This window comes from Lichenostomus cassidix, chromosome 10 (genome assembly GCF_008360975.1).
Source record: "Lichenostomus cassidix isolate B80296 chromosome 10, HeHo_3.0, whole genome shotgun sequence".
NCBI lineage: Eukaryota > Metazoa > Chordata > Aves > Passeriformes > Meliphagidae > Lichenostomus > Lichenostomus cassidix.
This window is the reverse complement of record NC_139491.1, coordinates 6516587-6539547: the sequence shown is the minus strand read 5'-3', so window position 1 is coordinate 6539547 and position 22961 is coordinate 6516587. Positions and strand designations below refer to the sequence as shown.

The window sequence follows — 22961 nt, the reverse complement described above, 5'->3', positions numbered from 1 at the left end:
GGCTCCTGTCTAATTAGGCTCACTGGAAAGATGCGGCTAGGGAGAAGCAGCCCTTTGGTGAAAGGAAAGGGGAAAGAAAGAGCATCTGGAGATGCCGGAGGGGGAGACGCCAGGCTGTGGTAAGAGGTCAGGAGGGATTGGGAATTGCCAGCTGTGCAAGGGATGGACCATAAAGGAGGAGAGCAAAGGGACTGAAAACAAGTTCCCTCTGTACTGACACACAGAGGACTTCCAGAATGCAGGGAGTGGGGCAGGGGGAGCCAGTCCTGAACCTGCACCCTTGGGAATCCTGGAAAGAGGCAGGAAAGCAGGCTCTGGAGCAAAGCCTGGTTTGGGGTGATTCAAGAGCTCTGAAGGCAGCTTTGGGGGAGACACTATCTGCCCATCCCTGTGAGAGCTGGGAGTGCTCATATCAAATATTATTTTCCACTTAAATTTTTACACGGTTCAATCTCCTAAAAATCAAGGCATTTGCCACATTTAACATTCCTGTAGCAAATTAACAAGCCCCAGGTGCCTTCAATGGCAAAGGTAAGTCATTGCTTTACCATTCACCTTGTATCTGACCAGAAGGCATCTCACTCACTCACTGCACTAATTAGGGTTTTGCCTTTCCTTCTCTTAATAAGCTCTCCATGAATGAGGGGCCTGTCTGCAAGCCCCAGCCCTGCTCACACCTGTGTCCTCCCAGACCTCCACTTTCTTCCCCCAAAGCCAGTGCCAGGACTGAACCTGGCAAGGGCAGGGAAGGGAAAATGCAGATAATGCAAATGTTAGAGGTATCACTAAACTGTATGTCCAAAGAGTCTCTCCTGTGCCTGTCAATGCTCCTTTTAGAGGCCCATCCCATTCTAAGGATCCTGTATGACCCCTTTTAGGTCTCTGTGCCAGTGAAAATCCAACCACATCCAACAAACCCACAGAGATCTTTTGCTCTAATTTTGGGTGCTAAGGAAAGGCTGGGGCTGGGCAAGAAAGCTGGGATGCTCAGAAACCCATCACTCTTTCTTAGGATCATCTGAATTAATTGATCCATAGGGTCTGGAGAGAACATCCATTTCATTATCTTTGCTGTGCCATAACGGCTCAGAGCACAGAAATTGTGAGCATATGAAATTGTGGAAAGCTGGTTAAAGATAGTCAAATTAATACATGGATGGATGTGTGCTGGAGCAGCAGGGTGCTTTGCTTCCTCCTCTGCCAAAGGCAATTTGTATTGCCTGCCCAGGCTTCCCCCAGCCAACGGAAACAGAAGGGTTTGGAGTGCACTGTGTAGGACCAGAGAAGCTCAGGGTGCCTGGTTTGCTCTGCACCCCAGCCTTTCCCTGGCAGGAGCTTGTTTCAGAAAGGATTTGATTTTCTCCATGTGGTTTGGCATCAGTAAATGTGCTGTCCCATTTCCCGTGACCAATGCCTGTTGTGTCACAGCAGCATCTCCGTTCCCAGCAGCTGATGTTGTTACACTGCAGCAATGCAAAGGCTGGGGTGCCCCAAGGGGTGCTTCTGTCAGCCATCCAGGTTGCAGAGCCAAGAGGGGCCGCAGGAAAATGTGCTTTTTAAAAGCCATACCCAGGAGCCGACAGTTTGGGTGAAGGCTTTTATTCAACTTCAGTAAATAGGTGAGCTGGGACGCCTGGGAATGCAAATAAAAGCAGGAGTACTGAGCAGCCGTCGAGATAAACGAGCTCTTTCATCTCCTGTCTCACACCCAGAGAGCCTGTCTTGGAGCAAGTGCTGCGTGACAGGGTGTGGGTTTAGGTACATCGACAGGACTCAGAACAGCACGTGCAGCACAGCTGGGAGAAAGGGGAAGAACACCAGGCAGTGAGTACACTGATGTCTAATGGGGGACTAGTGTTCCCTGACGCCTGCTGAGGGACAGCACAACACCCCAAGCAGTCAACAGCCCAAAGCTTTGATCAATACTTGGTTCTTGGGGCTGTCCTGTGCTGGGCCAGGAGCTGGACTTGATGATCTTTGTGGGACCCTTCCAAATCAGGATATTCTGATTCTATTAATACGTATCTGATGCTCCTCAAGCATCCTTTTTTCCTTCCCAGTTGTACCTCTGAAGGCAAGAGGAATAACAAGCGGAAATGAAGCAATTCTTCTTCCTCAAAATCAGTACACAGGGGGTGAAGGGTGAAGGTCTCCTGCTCCTCCTGCAGAGGATGAGAGGATGCTGGAGTCCTGGCCATACAGGGGCAGAAGTGATCATTTCTATGATCCAGCAGAAAATGATGATGGGGAAACTCCAGCCATCGTGGTCTTCCGTGACTTCTCATCATGGCTCTGTACTTCTGGCACCCTCTCCTGCCTGGACTGATGCCTGCAGGCACTGGGAACACCATGTACCTTATCATGGAATCATAGAATAGTTTAGGTTGGAAGGGACCTTAAAAGATCCTCTTTCCACCACCCTTGCCACAGGCAGGGAATTTTCCACTAGACAATATTGCTCCAAGCCCCGTCTGACCTGGCCTTGAACATTTCCAGGGATGGGTCAGCCACAGCTTCTCTGAGCAACCTGTGCCAGGGCCTCAGCACTCTCAGAGAGAAGAATTTTCTTCCTTACATCACCTCCCCAGGGGAGACCTGGATGCTGCATACAGCATTTCTGATGGGTCTCTTCCTGCAGGAGAGGTGGGAACACCTGAAGCACACAGCATCGTGGACTCTGCCCTGTGATGATATGCAGCATCTCTAGTTCTAAGCCAAATAAGCCAAAAACCTGTGTGTCTAGGATTTGTCAAAGACACAGAGCTGTGTTAGGGGGTTACAGAAACTCTGTGCCATCAGCCAGCACTTGCAGCCCTCAGACTCCCATTATTCTCACCTACAGGGCTGAAGAGGCACAGAGAACAGCTGTGACACTTCCCCTTCCTGCACAGGGATGAAAAGCCCTGTGTATGTGGGAACAAAAGCCCAAGGAATATCACATGGCCATCTGTCCTTCAGTAAAATGCAAATCTTGTAAGAGGAGGGAAAATAAGTTAAAGAGTCCAGTGGGTACAAACTGGAATGGAAATGATAAAGGCAATGCAAACGTTTGATTGCAGGTTGGGGTTAGTGCTCTTCGTTCAGCCTTGGTGCAAAAAAGTCAACAGCAGAAATACCAAAGGTGTGGGAATAAATCAGGCAAAAAACTCAGACTTAAAATCAAATTTATTTAGAGGAAGAATGACTTTACAAGAGGTTGATACTGATAACTAAAAAGGAAGATAAATAAAAGCTTGTTACAAAACCTAATGGTTTCTGGCAAGTTACAGAAAAACTGAAGAATTTTACAGTCAATAACCTGCTCACTTTTTACATAATTACAAAACATACAGCAATTAGGTTTTACCCTCTTGTTTAAAAATCTTTTTTTCCCAGTTTTTTTTCTTTACGGGTTCAACATGAAAATGCAAAGCTTTTTTTTTTTTTTTTCCTTTTTTTGTTTTTTAATAAGAAACAAACCAAAAGCAGAGGTATATCAGGTTATTATAATACACCTCAACGTTCTGGGAATTACTCAAGTGCATTCCATATTAGTACAAAATAAACACCAGGCTAAACTTTAACCATAGGCGAACTGAACCGGACATGGATTTTTATTTCTTTTTTTTCTTTTTTTGAGTCAGTGTTTAATATTGATAAAGAAAATAGCAGATTTACTTCAGAGCATGGAAAGGATGGATACCTATAGACAGCTTAAATACATACAAAGCTCATAGCTGTATGCAAAGCAGTGAATGTTATCCTGTTCCCCCCTCCCCCCAAGCAATGGAAGCTGAATTATACTTGGGCAAAGCATCAGTGTCAGTGAAATGCATGTGGAAGGAAAGGGCACAAAGCCCTGGAAATGCAGGTGGGCAGGGAGCTGGTGTTACACTTCTCATCACTGAAGAGCACAAGGTGTAGGAGATTTGGCCAGTTCAGCTCGCCTATATTTAAAAATTAGCTGTATCACCAGATGAAGAATCATGGATTGCTGCCCCTTCTGACAAATGAAGCAAGAGTTATGAGCAGTAGGGGCGTTTTTTTATTTAAAAGGGTGCCCTAAATTATGATAAATTCCCAAACCTGGCCAGCAGGCAGAATAATTTCCAGAGTTCTGATTAACAAGGAATGTTTTGTGGGGTTTTAGCAGATACTCTCCTGTGCCCCCTGCCCAGCCCTCCCTTGCTTCATGCCACAGATATACTAGACAGCTTCCTTGGGATTTGGCACCTGAAGAACCTCTTCTGACTAGGTGGCATGTGGAAGGACTGGAATTGGGTGTTTCAGCAACAGCTGTGAGACATCCTAGTGACTCAAGGAAGGTGCAAAGACAACTGGACTCTCTGGATGCAAATCCACACGAGCTGATGGCATCACTGTGCTTCCCAGCAGTGTCACACCTCCAGAGGGAAGAGTCCACCCTCAGCAGGTGTCCTGGGAAGGGCACCTGGGTGCCTGGACAGTAAAACCTTGGTGTATGGAAAGGGCCTCACTTATTTGGACGCATTCTCTCACATCTCCTTCGCTCTGAGTTTCTCCAAGGAAAAGGAGATGGAGGGAAAACCACTGGCAAGGCAGCTTCCCTACCTGCCATGAGGAAGGTGATGGTGAAGCCAGCATGGGCTCTCCTGGGGGATATACCTGAGCCAGTTCTCTTGTCCTGCCACACAACCTATCTGCAGTGGGACTGCAGTCAGATTCGTACCCACTTTGGTCTAAAAATAATACAAAAGGTTTGGCCCTTCCTCCTCTCTTGGGGAAAAACCAAACCAAACCAGGAATACGCCTAATTGCAGCTCTGATTTTGCTTGGGATACAGAGGGGGAAGCAATGGCAAAACTGATTGTCTCCAAATAACCATAATTCAAAGGGGCAGGACCAGTTCCATTTAAAGTGCTTTATGGCATCACACTGACATCAAGTTACGCTTTGAGATGATCAATTCATTTAAAAAAAAAATCTTAGGCTAACCCCACACAACATCATTGATTCTCACACTCTTTGCTACAGCTACTCTGGGTATTCTGGCACCCCCAGCTAATACTGGCCACTTCTGTACTTGTCTGAACCCACACTCTCACTTTCCCTGGACACTGAAACCCCTCCTGTTGGGCAGCAGCAAAGACCAGGCCAAGAAAAGCCCAAGAAAAGCAAATCTGATTTCTGCCCTCCATGAAACACCAGCACAAATAGCTCCAAGAGCTCCTGAAGGATCCTCTTCTCCGTCCAACAACATAGGCTTCAAACAGATGTTTTTGAACATACTCTGAGGCCCAGGTACCCAATGCAAAACAGGGTGGTTTGGGTGCTCCAAATGGGATCAAGGGACTGGCTCTGGGAACCAGACACAGCAACAGGCTGGGCTGAAGAAATAACATGATTTCCTTCAACAACTGCAGGATGGATGCCAGGCATGGAACTGGAGTAAATGCAATTTCAAGGCCAGGAAGAGGAAAGGTTTTGGTGCTGTGAAGCTGGGACCATACTCTAGCAGACAACCCTAGACAACCTGCAGGGATCAGAGCAGGAAACTGACTCCAGGAACCTATGCCAAGCCTTTCCAAAGAAAACCTGAGAGGGAAAAATAAAAGGCTAGAAAGATAAAAACAAGCCCACACCTTCCTAAAGGTGAAAGGAGGAAGCAGTGTGGGAAGAAAGGCTTCATTCCAAAAATATGAATCATACAGTAACAGACACCCTCCAGGGACAAAGGACTGTCCACCAGAATTTAAGACACAAACAGCTTTGATACACAGGATTTCTGGTCAGTGTATTTCTGACTCACACCCATGGTAGCTGTCAAGGAACCACAGGGACCTTGGGAGATCCCTTAGCCAATACTAATTTCACTTCAGGTACTGAGTGCTCTTTCTGATTTGCACAGGTCAGAGGAGATGGTGAAGGCAGGCAGAGACTCAACCCTGCTGCCCTGGGTCACACACCTGCCTTTGGGTGCCCTTCTCAGAGCCATGGGATGTTGCTGTGTTGTGAATTTAGCATGTGTTGGGAGTGGGGAAGAGACAGTGGGATAAAGTGAAAAGTTTGTAGTGACAAAGGCTGTTCCAGACTGAGGGGAGCTCAGCCATACCAATCCCCCGATCTCTATTCACACAGCAGTAAATGAGCCACACACTGCTCTGGTTTCCAAAAATTTCAGCCCTGCACAATGGTGTTTGCAGATGTATTAACATCAGGGCAGAAGTTACTTTCTGAAGTTGGTGGTTTTCTTATGAAAAAGGTAACACCACACCACCAGCATGTGCCTCCTTCAGCACCCCTTGGGTTCAGGAGAGCAACCAGAGCCTCACATCACTGCAAGGCACTCCATGCTTTGCTTTTTCCTTTACCTCTAAAAGGAATGAGAAAACCTAACCAAAATATAACAAGGAAACATTGACAAGAGGAACCTTGTCTGAAGTCACTGTGTCTTTTTCCAGACTTTTTTTGGCCTGAAGATGCTCTGCCTTGGAGAAAGCTCTCAGCTGAAATTGTGAGACTCTGGGCATGGTATGAGCTGCAAAGCAGCACTGCCCAAACCCTGGGTTTGTAGGAAATAGGGAGATGAGAACATTTGGTTTACCAATCTTTTGGTAAGAAAACAAAACAAAACAAAAGATCCCAAAAAAACAGGAGCGGGGGAAGAGGAAAGAAAACAACAAACCATTCCCCAAAGAAAAGCAAATGTAAAAAGAAATAAAAAAATAAAACCAAGTAAATTGTTTTTAAAAATCTCTTTCAGATAAAATGAAAGATAAATATTTTTGCAAGCCCGGCTTGCAATTAAGAACAAGCACCAAATAATATTAAAAAAAAAGCCAACAAAATAAAAATAAATCTCAACCCTTTTTCCTTTCTTTTTTTTCTCTTTTTCTTTTGAGTCTTAACAGTGTAGAGAGCTTCCAAAGCAAGCAGGGTTCCTGCACCAGGACAGCCCAGCCCAAGCATCCACCTCACCATCAATGCTGCTGATACTCATCAGCACTAACTCTGCAAACTGCTGTGGGTCACCAGCTTGTGACAAGCCTGAGAGCAAACTGAAATTAAACAGTGCAAGAAGAGAAACGATTTGTTATTTCAAAGAAAAAAAAAATGGTAGGAAAGGAAATGCACCTGACAGCTTCAAACTCTGAGCAAAACCTTGACCTATTTTGAAGCTTGTAACCATTTACAAATCCACTTGGGTAATTCTCCTGAGAGGGTTTGGAAGAAAGGTAATTTTTGAGATAAGAGTGTCTCGTTGCATTTCTCCTCCCCCACAGAACACATCCCTGCATTCAACAACTGCACAAACACCTCACAGCTGGCACAGCAAGAGTTGCCCTCAGACCTTCCTGTTCTGCATGGACACTCCACCCCAGAGGCCATGGGGACACACCATTCTGGACTCCTGACCTGTCCCACGGGGGGTTTGTCCATCAGAACCTTTTTCTCCCCAGAAATGGTTCCTAAGTGCCCAGTATTGCACAGCCATAGGACAGGAGCCATCCCCTTGGAGCTGCCCTGCGATGTCTCACTGACCTGCTTGGACACTGCTGCTCTCACTCTGCCTTAGAAACAAGCAGGGCAAGTGAGAAAATCCAGAGAAACAGAAGCCCAATGGCAGCACAAAAAGCAGGCTAAGAAAAATACAAAGAACAGAACGAAGATCCCTAAAAGCAGATTCTTAGTCACCCCTCCACTCCACTAAGTCATGAGGCTTGTATGGGGATGTCCAATGCAACTGGAGAGCTCTATTCCAGCAAAGAGAGAATCTTTACTTTGGGGGTGGGAAGGAGTGAGCTGGAGCTCAAAAAGATTTTGTAAAAAAAATGTTGCTTACAGTTGTTCCCATTTGAACACTGTCTGTTCTGGCTCCCTGGGATTGCCTTACCAGCCTACCAAAATTCTCTTTTCTGTGCCATTTTAAATATACCCAATGATATTCTGCTTGACCCTGGAAACAGTTTGACTTTCGAATCCTCTGCCCCATGGAAATCATTCAGCATGATTATAAATTTTATTTTTTATCCTCTGAGCTGTTGTTTTTGAATGCTGTTACTGCTTCCTGGTGTAAGGTACCCTTCTGAAACCAAATAGCCCCTATCCCACAAGCACAAAGGGGGTGTGCAGGTCACTGGGTTACAGTTGGAGCAGTAAGGGCAAGATATTTAATATCTACACACTCCCTGAAAATCATCAGGTATCACCTATCCCCACGGGTGGACCTTGGCTGTAGGGACTGTAAGCATATCCCAGTGGATACATAGATACATATATGTATATATACAGTATATCTATATATGCCAGTGTGTACGCACCATTTGTAGAGTCCTAATCTTTTGCTAAATGCTTGGTTTTGGTTCTTTTCCCCAGAAAAGGGGAATTTGAAGGCACAGACCCCTTAAGGCTATGTTCTCTCATCCTTCAGCAAGAAGAAGAGACAGACAACATCCATCTCAATCCCGTTTGACCCCAGGTTTGCTCAGGGAGATGGTCCTGTGTGCTGTGCAGGCACAGCCTCTGCAGGGAGAATTCACCCAAAGCCACAGGAGAGAGGCCCTTATCCACCACTTAGCAGACTTCAGAACGTGTTTTATTGAAAACCTCCAGATGCTCGTCCAGCGCAGGCACCAGCCACGTGCTGTGTCACAGGCAGGGAGATGTCCATGGTGCCAATGCCACGAGTGACCACTGCAACAGTCCATGCTCAGCAGAAGATCTCCTCACCCTCTGGAGGTGCTTCTGACGAGTGAGAATCTGCAGCACCCAAAAACAACAGGAGGGAATCACTATGGGAACACAGGGATACAGCAGGTGGAGCGGGACTCTCTGTGTACAGAAACCCCACTGTCTGCCAAATCCACCAGGGCCCTTAAAAGGTGTCCAGTTCCCTGATGAGCTACCATGAAATGACACCTTGTGATGGGTGAGAATTCCTGTGCACAAGCTGGAAAACATCAGTGAGCTAGCATGAATGAAACCGGTCATCCGAGGGCATGGGATCAAATTTCATGTGGGTCAGAGGTTTGAGGTGCAGCTCTGAGTCTTAAGGGGATGCAAAACTACCAGACAAAAAAAGTGCTTTTTTTTTTCAGATCAAGAGAAAAAATAGAACAGCTTGAGGGGAAGGGAGAGGCCACCAAAAGGCTTGTGGGTATCACTTCCAAACTACCACAGAGCTAAAGCAGACATCAATGCCTCAGGAGCTGCAACAGTTGATCTTCCCCATCCCTGTGTCACCATCCTCACTCAAAGCTAGATTTTGTGGCTTCCACAGGTTTCCTGGCTGAAGGAAAACAGCTTACCAACCCTGAAAACACACCTGTGAGCTCCCCTGACACTCACCAGACTGTTGGGAGCGATGTCCCCTGCCCTTTTTCTTCTTTTCCTTCTTCTCCTTTGGTTTGGCTAAACTGAAGAGGCGAGTAGGCATCTGGGTCTGTTCCTCAGCTGCCTTGTTAGTCTGGTTTGTTGTGCTAAGCAAATGGAAAGTGCTTTTCTCTTTGTGTGTCCTTGAAAGACTGTTCCTTTTGGGGGAGACAGACAGTTCTGCATCAAAGTGTCCTTGTTTAGGAAGGGAAGAGCTCTTCTGTGTGGAGGATTCATCGATGCTGGACTGGGAGGAGACTCTTGCAAGTTTCTCATGTAGATTTGAAACCTAAAAAGGAAAAGTCAGTTTCATGAAAGAGGCTAGCAGAAAATGTGGATAGGTGTATCCCAGACCACTCACAGAGGTTGTTCTTGTGCACATCCAGCCCATTCAGCAGTGAAAATGTCCCCATCCAAGCAAAGTAAAAAGAGAAAAGCCTTCTCTTTTCAAGATGAAGGAACAAGGCACACAAAGAGTAACACTCCAGTATCTTTTGCTCCTACATGTACTATGCTATGTATCAACAAGCCAAGGGCAAATATTCTCTAAGATCTCAATAGCAAGACTCACCCTGCATCGTTTGCACACACAGATGGTGGCAGGAGGCCAAGGAGCAGCGTGCCTCTCTGGGAGGGGAATGCCAGCACACAGCACGGGAGCACCATGTGTCAAAGGAAGCCTTCCCAAGCAAAAGATGAAAGCAAAAGCATTTTTCCTGATTTTTTTTCCCCCTAACGGCTGTCTCAGGATGTAATTGAGCTTACACATTCAAAGGGAAGATCAAAACAAGCCCAACAGAGCCCAACTGAACCCTCTATTAATAGCTCTGCAATGTCAGTCAGATACCTGCCTTGAGAAGGTGCTTCCTTCTCCTAAATCCCTTAGGCCTTGCAGGCATTTTACCTCTCAGCCTCTCCCACAGCATCCGTGCCCCTTGTCTGCAAGTGCTTGGAGCTGGAACAGCTTCACTGGCTGCTTGGAAAATTTCTGGCTTGATCAGGAGCTGGGTGGGAGGGAGCAGAGCCTCCTCTGATGATTAGCTTTTCAGAGCTCACTGCTCAGCTCCACAATTAGGCCGTTCAGGCACCCAAAATCATTTCCATTCTGCAATCCAACATTTATAAACTAATTCTGCTACAGCTCTAAGCAAATTACAGTCAGAATTAGTGAGTTACAAACAAACAAATTATCAACAAGCTTAAGGATTAAATTCAGTCCATGTTTTGCCAGTGATGCTTGCCCTCCTCAGCCAGACTACTGCAGTTGTAAAGAAATAAACCTTAGCTTGCTGAAAAATGCCCAAAGCAGGACCTGTATGGGGTTTTTCCTTTGTGGTTGAGAGCAGTCAGACACCAGAAGCCTTTATCAGAAGAGCTGGGGACCTTGGCTCACTGAGCCACAACCTCAGTCTTTTTGGGGCAGGGACAATGTCATCTCTTTGCTGGGTATTGAGAATGCTTTTGGGGATGGATGTCAGCATGCAAACAGCCTTGCCCTGCGGTTATCAGTCTCACAAGTGGTTTTTGTGACAGCTGGAGGCTGAAGGTTATTTCTGAGAAGGACATCTCTAGCTGACCACTCACCAGAGCTCAGCCCTCATGGGGTGAAGGACAGCATCAGGCAGTGTCAACCTCTTGGGATCGCCTGGGGCATCTTCCCTGGGAGCCAAGCACCTCCAACACACAGCCCGGGAGCTGGGCAGAGCTCAGGCTGCCCAGCACCAGCCAGCCACCCCCAATACACCACGAAGCACCAACACTGGCAGTGCCTCAGCAGCTCCAGAGGTGCAGAGAATGCAGCACTGCACATCACATGCAAGGGAAGAGCTAGTTTTTAACACCAGGCCCCACATGTCTCGGGCTGGGCTGGCACCAGCTGTGTGCCCTGCAATGGGCAAGCAGTTCAGCCAGGAGTTGGCCAAGAGCTCCCTGCAGGGATCAGCTTCCCCGGGAGCCTGGCTGTTGGCATCATTTACCTGGTTGTGGTCAGACTCCTGCCGCATTTGAGCGAATCGCTCCACGTCCTGCTTGAGCTGCACCTTCTCCCTCTCCAGCTGCTTCTGCGCCGTGCGCAGTCTCTCCAGGTCGAGCTGGTAGGCTGCCTTCTTCACCTGCAGTTCCTCCCTTTCCCGCTCCAGCTCCTGCCTGAGCCTCTGCATCTGCTCCTCACGCTGGGCCAGCTGGGCCTCCTGCTCTGCCAGCTCCTTCTCCCGGACTTCCCACTCCTTCTCCCTCTTCCGCCTCTCCTCCTGGTGCTGTGTCTGCTGCTTCTTCAGGTTGGCCAACTCCTGGCGCTGCTTCTCCAGGTTGCGCTGCTTCTCCTGCTCCAGCAGCGACGTGGGCCGGAAGAAGCTTCGGCTCAGAGCCCTCTCACTCAGGGCCAGCTTCTGGTCCTCGATGTAGGTGTCCTGCTGCAGCACGACGCCCTGGGAGAGAGGAGACAGAAACCACTGCAGCATCCTCTCCGTGGGGATGCACCCTGAAAACCTCAGGGTGCTCTGCTGAACCCCTTCTTCTCCCACCAAACTTGCAGCCCAGCACTGCTGCCTGGGTTACCAGAGCATGCTGGCAAAGCATCTCCCCCAGCAGCTTCCCAAATTCAGGCCAGCACCACTTCCCTAAGGCAGCAGCTCATTCCCACAGCCTGCAAGCTGGCCGTGGGGTGTCCAGCCATGCAGGGCTGTGACAGGAGAAAGGGAGACAAGGGGCAAAGCACGACTGGCAGCTCAGGCAAGCAGTGTGTGGGAACAGGATGAAGAGCTAAGCCTACCTGCAAAGCACTGAGCAGCTTATGGAGGCTGGTAATGGTTTGGAGGACCTGCTGCGAGAAAACAGAAGCGTTGCTGTTAGATCTCAGTGGTGCTGGGGCATGTGGACAGCACTCTCTGTGCCCCACCAGTGGGTCTGACAAGCTGTGCAGCCATCCCTCTCCACCCTGCTTTTCCTCACTCTTCCCTTGCAATGACTGCATCAATCCCCAGTACACCAATACATCCCTTGGACATCTCCCAGAAGTGCCTGGCATCGCCTTCCTCCCTTCCCTGGCTGTCACTGCAGAAAGGGAGGGAACATCTGCAGAGGCACCTCATGGCACAGAGCTCACAGAAAGTCCTGGGTTGCCTCTGCAAACCATTTTCCACAGCATCAGCTTGCTCAAGAACAAGCAGAGTAATTGGGATGAAGCCCAGAAGTTCACTTAAAAATTTCAGGAAAAAAGTTTCAAGGGGTGAAAAAAATAAGCGATCTTAAAATAGAAGTGGGCTATTTCTACCCTTCTCCCCCAGCTGACCCATACAAGACCCAATGCCACCAGGCAGAAAAGCTGCACTATAGCAGGCATACAAGTGCAGCAGATGTTTTTTTGGAGGGTTTCTGAAAATACAGAAATGCAAACACCTCGTGCAGCAATACAGAGCCCTATTCCTAAATTTAGCCTAGCTAAAAATTTCCCTGAATCTCTCAAATCCTACAATTAATTTTAAGAAGAATAAAAAGCACTTCAGTATTTGCAGTAAGTAGTGGAGTGATAGCCAGTATTAAGAGAACTGCTTCCCATTTTGTCATTAATGCTAATTGGGAGTTATGAATGTGTATCAAAGGGAGAATAGAAATCTAATTGCCCCAATTCACTGCACCTGCAACATAAAATTAAACTCTCTCTGTCTGCAGATGCACAATAAATAGAGCCCTGTGCATCCTGGTGGTAATTAACCCTTGCTGCTTATAATCAGCACATATCATCCTGCTGGCAAGCAGATGACAATCAGTGAATTCCCTGTCTAAACATCCAAGGTTAAACAAATAAATGACACAGTGGGTTCAGCTTAATGTATTTAAAAGTCTAGATGTGCTTCAGCAAATTAAATGTGTTTTCTTCTACATTATCACCTATTGAGACAAATTCTCTAGCCATTTAAATGAAGGAAACAGCTGAGCAATGGAATCAATTCTTACCTCGTTATTCCTTTTCAACATGAACATCAAATTAGCATTTCCACCCTACGACAAGATCACAAATTTAATATGAGGACAATGAAAAATCACAGTAAATGTCTTCTGAAGCTGAACTAATGACATCCATTAAACACTCCCCTCCACCTTCCATGCTAGCAGAATTCATCCACGTTTTTTCAGCAGGTTAGAAACATATACAATAAAATGTTAATTAGGTATTATTTTGCAGTTATGTGATGGATCGATCCCCAGAAAGAGAAAAGGTGCAAGGTTGTAGCTGACCTTATGATTTCAATAACAATGCATAATTAAACACATGCTTTGGCTGACCTGCAGACAGATGGCAGCTAACCTGTGCCACCAAGGAGTACAACTGGTTTGCAGTGGTTTTCAAGTTGGTGGTTTTGGCTGCATATTTCACTTTTTTTTTTTTTTTTAACTTATTAGGGTGTATTGTCAAGAAATTCTCAGGCATTTTTTCAAGACTAGAACTGTCACTCCTGGAATCAGAACTCAGTGGTAGCAGACACACAAACCAAGCTGTACCTTCTTTAAAATGCTGTCTGACTCTGTTCTCCGAAGGTCCTGAGCATCGTCGCCTTCATCTTTCGCTCCACCTAAAGGAAGAAGCCAGCATTGACATTGGTGATTCAACATTTTAAAGCAGAGCTGAACTTGCTAAAGTCTGAGAAATTTAATACAGGAAATTCACATGTTCCACAAAAGCAGACACAGAGCTCTTGACATTTTAACTAAATGCATTTGAGCCCTAAATATACGGAACACGTCAGCACTGCTAGAAAAAGTGGATGTGAATTTAGATTAGGATTGACTTTGGTTTCAGAGAATGCTGATAAATTCAGCATGCTGCTATTAACTGGTGCTCTGTCTAGCCCCTGCACTGCTGTCTACCACCACAGAATACTTGCTGAGAAGACATGAGGCAGCATAAGAGCAGATGGAGGACGATAATAGAATCATATCAGGGTATATTATTGCAGGTATAGTTTCAATGCCTCTCTTGTGCAAGTTAATTTACATCTGGGTCAGATACTGCTGTGCAACACCCTGTGTAATTCTATGCTAACAATTTATCATTAACCTGAGCTATCAGATACCTGCATCTTCAAAGGGACACTGAGCTTTTCTTTCTAACTTCCCCCTGCAAGGCTTGTATCAGTGCTCCTGAGCAGGACTGAACTGACCTGCGGGGACAGGAAGGCTGTGACCCTCCCTCTGTGCTGCCCTTCTGCTCAAAAGGAGTCACACAGACCTTCCATCCTCTAGCTCTTGCCAAGGCTCTTGTACTCCCCTTGCCAGCTGAGATGCAGCCCATGGGAAAAACCCACACCTGCAGTGGCAACCTTCCTTCTGCTGCTCTTAAAGATTAACAATTTTACATACATCTGAATGTGCATGAGTGTGAAGGACACCACACCTGGTGCAAGGGCCCTCTCCTCCCCCCACCCCAAGGCTGGCTTTGCTGACCCTCAAGTCCTCCTAACAGACCTGCTCTCCTGTGCCACGTCCTGGGGCCTTCCACCTCTCTGCAGGAGGAAACTCCTCCCTTCTGCTTTGCTGGAGGGGAGAACGAAGGGGAGTCAGGTTATAAGCTTTGCCTGAGGTTTCACAGGTTGTGAACAGAAGAACTAGAGATGAACACCAGGTTTCATAGCTCCTGGTCCTCAGCTGAACAAATAGGCCCTGCATTCTTTTCCCAAATTCTCCCAAGACCCTACAACTACTGGATTAGAATCAGAGGGTGTTTCTACAGAAAACTTAGATCTAGGCAACAAACAGCCTGAGGTCGTCTCATTCATCATTGCAACAGAGAGAGACACAAACCTCAACAAACCCCTCCAGTGTGAATATATTTGTCATGATGATGACAAGGCCTGTGGAGGGCTTTGCAGCTCTCCAATAGAGCTGGGAAAGCCTTTACATAGTTCTCATGTCTGACTGTCTGGAGCTAACACTGCTCCTTTAATGCAGGAGGTCAGACGAGGTCCAACAATCCCAGTGCTGAGACAGACACTAGCACAGCAAAACTGGTTATATTGGGAGTGTGAGTGAGACCACAGAGAAAGGAATTTGAGGACAGGGAAGTTTCTGATGACTAGAGCAAAGAAACAGGGCTTTGGGAAGCAGCCAACTATGCAGCTGAAGTAAGTAGTCACGCATTTCTTGGGAGAGACTTAATTGCAGGAATAACACATGCAGATGTAGGTGGAAGACAAATGCATAGAGAGCAGAGACAGGGGAGAAGGTGTTTGATTCAGCAATATCCATATCCATTTGTAAATGCAACAGCATCAGGCTCCTGCTGGGAAGAAAAGTGAAGAACAAAGAACAGAGCTGTAGATATTACAATAATAACATGAAGAAGAAACTAATTTATTGAGAAGCCAAATGCTTTCATGTGGCACATAAGTAAAACAGCTAGTATAACTTAAAGTGAGCACAGGGAGGAGTGAAGAGTTCAGATGTTTAACCCTCAGCTACCATCATTCCACCTGTACATAGGCTTTCATCCTAATCTGTGATTTAATCTATCAACTATTGTTGGAGAGGAGTTGTGAAACCCAAACCACCAGCTGAAGCCCTTCTGAAGCAAGAGGACACAACTGGATGCATATTATTAACAAATGCTGATGTGCACACACAGAACTACTCACCCTTGGAGGCGTTCATCTGATGACTGTCAAATCCTCCGAAAGTTTCTGCCCTTCTAGGGAGTGAGATGGGGCCAACTCCTCCCTCCTGATCCATGGCAGTGCTGCTGACCTGCTGTCCAAGGGCAGTGCCCAGGCTCCTGTTCACCAGGTCCTGCAGCAACTCAACTGACAAAAAGCAATGATAGCTCTGTTAAAGCCCACCTCAGGTTTCTGAGCTATTTCCATCCCTGCGTGAGCTCAGGTCAGAAAGTCTTTGTTATACCAAGAATCCATGTTTCTTTGACAATGATATCAACAGCACACATTGCTCCTGCAACAACTCAGTCTGTGTGACCACTAACTCAAATTCCTGGAGCTCTGTACAGCCTCACACCTCCCTCTCTTCCTCCAGGCAACCCTGATGTGCTCATGTAACACCATTTAATAATATTAGCCTCTCCAAAGATCACACTAGAAAGTTGCCTGAGTTTCCACCTACCCTTGCCTTTGCCACCAGACCTGCTTGTCCCTTGCAGGCACCACAAGCACCTGCTGGAACTCAAACCCCACCCTCACATCTTGCTGAGACTGAAGCACAGCAAAGGCCTGGATGCTCCAAATTTCAGCCAAGGATAAATCCCATGCTGCTCCTAACCCCAAAGGAAGTTCAACGCATGGTTTTCTTTGTGCTAACTTTTCTGCCCTCTTTCAACACCCCTCAATATCTGCTTCCTTTCCTGATCCTCATGACTTGTCCCTGAGACAATACCATGAGTAGCAGTTTCTCCTTATCTTGTTATTCTGACTAAGAGAAAACTTCCCTTGCAGAACTGCTGCGTGAGAACTGATGCCTTCACTGAAGGTAACCAATTATAGTTGGTTACTATAATTTACACGACTGGCTCACCTTCATTTATTGCAGTTTTCATGATGGCCTCTCCTTTTGGAGCCTCTTCTGTGTTGGCTCTGAAGAGCAGCCTGGAGCCTGGCATCTCCTCCTGCACAGAACTGTCTGCCATGTCCCGGAAGATCTTCGTCTTTTCCTCCAGCAAGAGCAGAATCTGTTTATCCTTCTGCTGAAGTTGTTCTGTTAGGTTGAACAGAAAACAGGGATGAAGACAGAAAATAAAAGCTTTGGCAAGGAAACTGGAGCGATTCCTGAGATATTGGCCCCATCTAGTGGAGCCTGAAAACATGTGCTGCGTTTGGCAGCACAACAGTGCCCTGGGCAACCCAGCACAGCAGCGGCACCCAGCAGGCTCACAGAATAAATAATTCAAGCAAGGTGAGCTGCCAACCAGGACTGCAGTTTTTTGCTGGATGCAGGATTGAAAAAAGTCACAGTTCGACCATGAAACCCAACCCAAAAACTCCCACATATTTTTCTACAACAGCTCCCCTGCTCTGTCCCAAGCAGATTTTACCTTTCAGTCCTCTCACTTTCGCGTCGGACAATTTCTTTTCAAACTCAGACTCACAAGGGACTCCTTCATCTTCATCTCTATCCCTGGACAGGAGACATGGCACAATTACTACAGGATCACACCCCATGCACCCCCTGTCCCACAAGAACAGCTGGGTGTCTCACATGGTGTTCATTGTGTCCTGAATGATCTGGATCCAGCCGTTCCGCTCTTCCTTGGAGCTGGCGTGGACTTCCACCATTTCGGGATCTTTTCCACCTATGCTGATCAGGAACAAACCCTTCTCTTCATGAGCCACTTCTCGTACAATCAGCTTCTTCAGAGAGATCACAGTGGATTTCTGGTCCTTCAGATGGAAAAAAATGGGTGAGGAGGGTGAAGGGTGCTAGATCCTAGATTCAAGCTAGCATTGAAAAGGTCCCAATAAACCATAGTGCTGCATCTCTCAGGTTGTAAACATTTTCTGAACTACTGGCTAATAAAAAAAACCCCAAATCATTTCAATGGGGTCAAACAACAGGGAAGGATTTGCTTTCCTCCAACAGTTTTGTAGGAAAAGCAATTTCACCTCACTCCCTACTCCCTTCCAAGAGAGAATTAATTTCAAATTGACTTTGTGGTTTTGTAAACTGTACCATATTTTGCTCTGATCTCATTTCCTGCTGCCCACACTCTCCCTGTCATTAGTATCACACTCCTAGCACTTGGTGCAGCTTGCTAGCCTGCTTCACACACAGTATCTCCACCATCTCTCTCCAGGATAGACTAACATCTTGTTTCCAAATCCCACAAAAGCTCTGCTGTTCTCAGTAGCTCACAGCTGACTCCTATGTGAGAACTCATGTGTGAGATGACATTCACTGTGTGCTATGGTCTCTGTGTCATCAGCCTGCTGGGTGACAACGTCCCCAGGCTGCTGTGTCATCTGCTCACAAGTCAGCCCCTTTGTGCATTGTACCACATGCTACAACTGGGGTGATTTGGTTCACTAGCAGGGCTTGTATGTAAATCAGCTTCCCCTTTGTAGGGCACTGAGCCCGTGCAGAGGGTTGGTGGAACTGGAATAACAAATTATCAGCTTTCAAAATGCTCAAAGAGTGGAAAGGTCACAAGGTTTAGCCAGTCTAGACCATGCCTGGAAGGTACAGCCCAGCAGACTCCATTAAGCACCAGGTTTTCTTAAGCAGGTCAGTGTGCCCAGCCCTTTTCAGAAGGCTGCCCTCAAAGCTAATGTTTTTCTCCCCCACATTACAAATATATTTCTCTGACATTTATTTTCAAGCTGTTCTGCTGAATGTACTGCACTGGCATTTCACCCTGCCACCTCCCCATAGCAGCTCTCAGCATATTTGGACATTTCCTTCTGCTGAGGTTTATTTTTACAACGTTTGCATTATCCCCTCGCCCCCTCCCACCCCAGTCCCTGCTCCAGTGTGCACAAACTGCAAAGCACAAGTGTATCGAGTGACAGGCAGGTTTTCAAGGCCAATTATCAGCTGTGCCAAGGCGCTGCAGGAAGGGGAGGTGGGGCATGAAGACATGTTTTCCCATCAAAAAGAATGGAGTCTGCTCAGTGAATAAAAATGTTCCGAGCAAGAAAATTAAGTTGTTTAGCAGGCAACGGCTGGCTTTGCTGCACAACACAACAGCTCACATTGGAAAGCAAGAAGGAGAAAAGGTTGAAGCCTTACCAGTGAGGCAAAGACGTACTTCTGGTCCTTCTCCTGAAGGAACATGAGCACGTCAGAGAGGAGAACAGCCTGGACTTCTGCAAAAGAAGAAGCACAGCAGTGCAGTATAACCACACAACCCCAGAAGAGATTTCCTGTAGCAACACTAGTGCTGGGGAGCAGCAGGGCTGGTTTTGCAAATCCTGGGAGCAGGATCAACCTCCCAGTCAGCAGGAGGAGCAGGGGCAGCTCTCAGAGATGCCAGGTCAGGTTAGCTCTGCACCAGCTTTGCATTAATCAGGACACATCAGCACCTGGGCATCCTGCAGAATTTGCTCTCATCCCTCAAAGCAAGGGATGCTCCTCTCCAGCCACATGCTCACTAACAGTTAAGACATGGGCATAACAGTGAAAGCCAGAGACGTTTATTCAATAGAAGCTATGTTTTCTCAAACAATCAATATTTTAGCCCTCGAGAAAAAATATCTGCACAGGAAGTTTTGGGTTTTATGGTTCTCTTGATGAGTGGTTTGCAGGGTGTAAATTATCGTGCAATAACAACATTTGTCAGCTGCAGTTTCTTTCCCAGGAAATACTGACTTCAAGAGCCACCAGTAATTCTGCTCTCAGACAAACACAACTCCTGTCAGCTCCAAGGGGAGCCTCTGTGAGACACAGGACCTGGCTTTCTTTCACGGGAGGAGGAAGCACAGCCTCCAGCCAACAGAGGATTTTAAATCAGTCTTTTCCCAGAGTACACGTAGAGCCTTCCAAGTCTCCTAATAACATATCATAAAGTTGCACAGCAACTACCAAGTGTAATGCCCCACCCAGACCCCTCGGTACAAAGAGGTTTTGTGTAATGTACTTGGGAAATCTTGTGACAGAGAGGAAGCAAACCAAAAACTTAAATCATCCCATGGGTAAATCCTTCCAGTCTGTTTTGAGAAGACAGAATCCATTCCAGATAAAAGAACCACTAAACTTTAAGCAAGGCTGCAAAATGAAATCCAGGCTCTGGGAGGTTTGCAGAAGGTGGCATTTGACTCCCTTTTTTCTCTGTTCCATGCACTTGGCAAGAGGGGAAATGCTGAAACCCTCTAAACAAAAGTTCTTCCTATAATTCTCAGTACTGCATTTCAAATACCAAAAAATAACCTGAATATATGAATGATCTACTCTCTCCCTGGGTCTACAGCCTGCCTGCAGGACCTACCTCCCTCAGGAGTTTGCACTACAGACATGTTTGTGCACTTCTGTGACTAAGAAATGCAAATGGAGCCTGTGCTTATCACAAGATTTCACAACAGCAGCAGAACTTGCTTCATCCACCATCTGAAGGCAGTAGTAGTCTCGGGTGCCTAGAAATCATCTGTAAACTTCCTGCTTCCAAAACCTCGAAATAAATCATACCCCATACGGAATTCCATGTTATCACCACCTCCCTGCACAGCACGGCATCAGCCTCCCGGGCCCCATTCATGCCCACAGACCGTAATTTAATCAGCTAATGCTGCAGGGAGGAAGGGAAACCCAGCCTTCCTGCCAAGCCTGAGGCACAGCCCTGTCTGCTCTTGCTGCTACCGTGGTCCCAGCTTGGGAGATTTAGTGTTTAATTCAGTGGAGATCTTCAGTGCTGAGCACCTTAAAAAAACTACTTCCACGTGAAAACAAACAAAAAGCAACTCAAGGAAACACTGAGCCAACAAGAGGCAGATGCAGGGACACCTCTACTGAACAGTTTGCATTAACAGCTCCAGAGGTTCAAAACCAACAAATGCCTGGGACATCTCCCTGGATCCCAGTGAAACTGGAATTGTACTGCTGAAAGAAAAGGCCCAGGAAGCTGAGGCTGGGCTCCAGATTTAGCCAGCACAATTGGAACCACGGCACAGATGCAGAGATCTGACTCTGTGCTCTGGGCAACTGCACCCCCATCGTGTCCTCCTGGCCCAGAGGATCCCACAGCAACTCTGCTCCTTGGCTGCCACCCAAGCCTTCAGCAGCCACCAGGAGGAAAAGCAGCTCTCCATCAGCCCAGAACCGACACAAGGAATTGGAAATGTGATGGGGAGCGAGTGTACAGCAGGGGAAAGTTGCTGTCACAATCGATCAAAGCAGACTAAATAAATAAAGGGTGGAGGCACCAATCTACAGACCAATCCCACCCCCAGAGAGGATGAGCTCTATCCTTCCAAGCACAAGGCAGGACAGCCTTACCTTTTAACCGGCCAGCTGCACTTCTCAGTGAAACAGGTCCATCTCGGATGAGTTTCCGATGCCTCAAGTCCTCTCTTGCAAACATCTGGCCACTCTTCATCCTCATGATGGACTTGCTGTCTGTCCGGTTGTAAATCTCCCCAAGACGCATTTTCTTTTCATAATTGCTGACTTTGCTATTGACTGCAGCAATCACATCTTTAACGAGGTTTAATGACTGAGTCAAGTCTTCATGTTCCACTTCATTTTCTTTAAAAAAGAAAGAGAAACATCTCAATTTCACTTCGTCTTTGCGGAGTCTAACTTCCCAATTTTACTTGCTTCCTTCCTTCCTCTTCTCCCAAGTTTCCACATTATAATTTTTAATACTTAAATGAGATATTTTTCCCCATTAAAGAGTTTCACAAAACCTTTTACATATGCATGGCTGAGGCTGGGGCTATTCCAATATACTTTGTATATGAGACAGTACAGATGAAATGCACAAATTAACTACATATTTTAGCCATTACCAAAAAAAGCAAGCAGGAAATCTTTGGAATCTAGGCATATTGCTCCATAATTAGCTACAGATAGACTTATAACAACTAAATCAAGGTACCTACACAAATAATCCTAAATGGATGTAATGAAACTGAGCTATCTTGTTGAAGTTATATGAGACAACAGTAACTGGTTGTCTCTGGTAAGAAAATCTGCTTGGGCTGTAAAGGATCCAAAAAGTCATACTGGACAAACAAATACGTGCTTAGAATAGAGGAACTGGTCCCTACCTTTGGTGTACTGCAGTATCCTTTGCAGAAGGACTGGGTACTTTGTGATTCTCTGTGTTACCAACAAGATACACTCAGGAATCCCAAGACGCCTCACCAGAGAGCTGCTCATTTTTTTCTAAGGAACAAAGAGGAAAATTTCAGCTTTCTAGCAAAACACTCCCCAGAGTGCAGGAAGGACACACTTTTTCTATGGTCTGTCCTACCTTGACAAATGCCTGAAAGCGTTTATCCTTTGAGTAGAGATCTTTGAAGTAATTGACAGCCTCATTGTGATGCCCACAGAATTTGCCATATGTTTTCTTCATCCGCTCGGCACTCTCCCCAGAGAACTGCAAGGAAAGGGACAAACACAGCTCCAACCTGCACTGAGCTCCTGGGGGGACAGCCCAGCAGTGCCTGCCAGGCTCTCAGAAGAACCTGATGAAATTAAATCAGTCCAAAGCATCCTCAACCATGCAAGATCTCTAGAAAGTAAAAAGCTGATTTTGGGACTTCACTGAGCTTACTCCTATACAGCAAAATTTGGGATTCCGCTCACAGGGCTTAAAAGCCAACCATAAAAAAAGTCAAGACAGACAAAAAGAAGACAGAAACTGTGGCTAAAGAAAAGTAAAATGACCCATCCCAAGTTAAACACCAGATCAGTAATGCAGCCAAGAAACACATTGGGCATATTTTGCTGCTCCTGCCTACGCTTCAGGCTGTGGTTAAATAGTTTTGTGCCTGTCTGTGAACACTTCTCTATCCCACAAAATGAGCTAAATTAATTTTCAACAGCAGACCTTCCTCTGGAAGAACAAAAAGTCCTTGAAAAAGCAGAGGCAGAGATTTTTACATGTGAAGAGTAAAGGTGCCATCAGCTGTGCTTATCTGACAGGCACAAACAGGAGGGAAGGAAAAGCATCTGGCTTCCAGCTGTGTTCACAGAACTGC

General features: G+C 46.5%; 1 protein-coding gene across 11 annotated transcripts in view; it reads right to left on the bottom strand.

Annotated features, from left to right (window-relative positions):
- Positions 1 to 7784: 7784 nt before the first annotated feature.
- The window catches only part of AKAP13 (A-kinase anchoring protein 13), a 201322-nt gene continuing 186145 nt past the window's right edge, over positions 7785 to 22961 (bottom strand). For 8 of the 11 annotated variants that reach the window (XM_085070412.1, XM_085070409.1, XM_085070406.1 and 5 more), the window contains 15 exons: positions 22232 to 22357; positions 22026 to 22143; positions 21253 to 21501; positions 19054 to 19130; positions 17527 to 17708; positions 17363 to 17445; positions 16846 to 17025; positions 15960 to 16124; positions 14794 to 14862; positions 13831 to 13901; positions 13285 to 13329; positions 12101 to 12151; positions 11307 to 11756; positions 9307 to 9619; positions 7785 to 8718 (listed from right to left, as the gene is read on the bottom strand). In XM_085070412.1, coding sequence (XP_084926538.1) covers positions 8669 to 8718; positions 9307 to 9619; positions 11307 to 11756; positions 12101 to 12151; positions 13285 to 13329; positions 13831 to 13901; positions 14794 to 14862; positions 15960 to 16124; positions 16846 to 17025; positions 17363 to 17445; positions 17527 to 17708; positions 19054 to 19130; positions 21253 to 21501; positions 22026 to 22143; positions 22232 to 22357 — 2229 coding nt within the window. In that variant the 3' untranslated portion in view covers positions 7785 to 8668. The remainder of the gene's footprint in view (positions 8719 to 9306; positions 9620 to 11306; positions 11757 to 12100; positions 12152 to 13284; positions 13330 to 13830; positions 13902 to 14793; positions 14863 to 15959; positions 16125 to 16845; positions 17026 to 17362; positions 17446 to 17526; positions 17709 to 19053; positions 19131 to 21252; positions 21502 to 22025; positions 22144 to 22231; positions 22358 to 22961) is intronic. The other 3 variants (XM_085070408.1, XM_085070415.1, XM_085070413.1) reach the window with 3 other exon arrangements.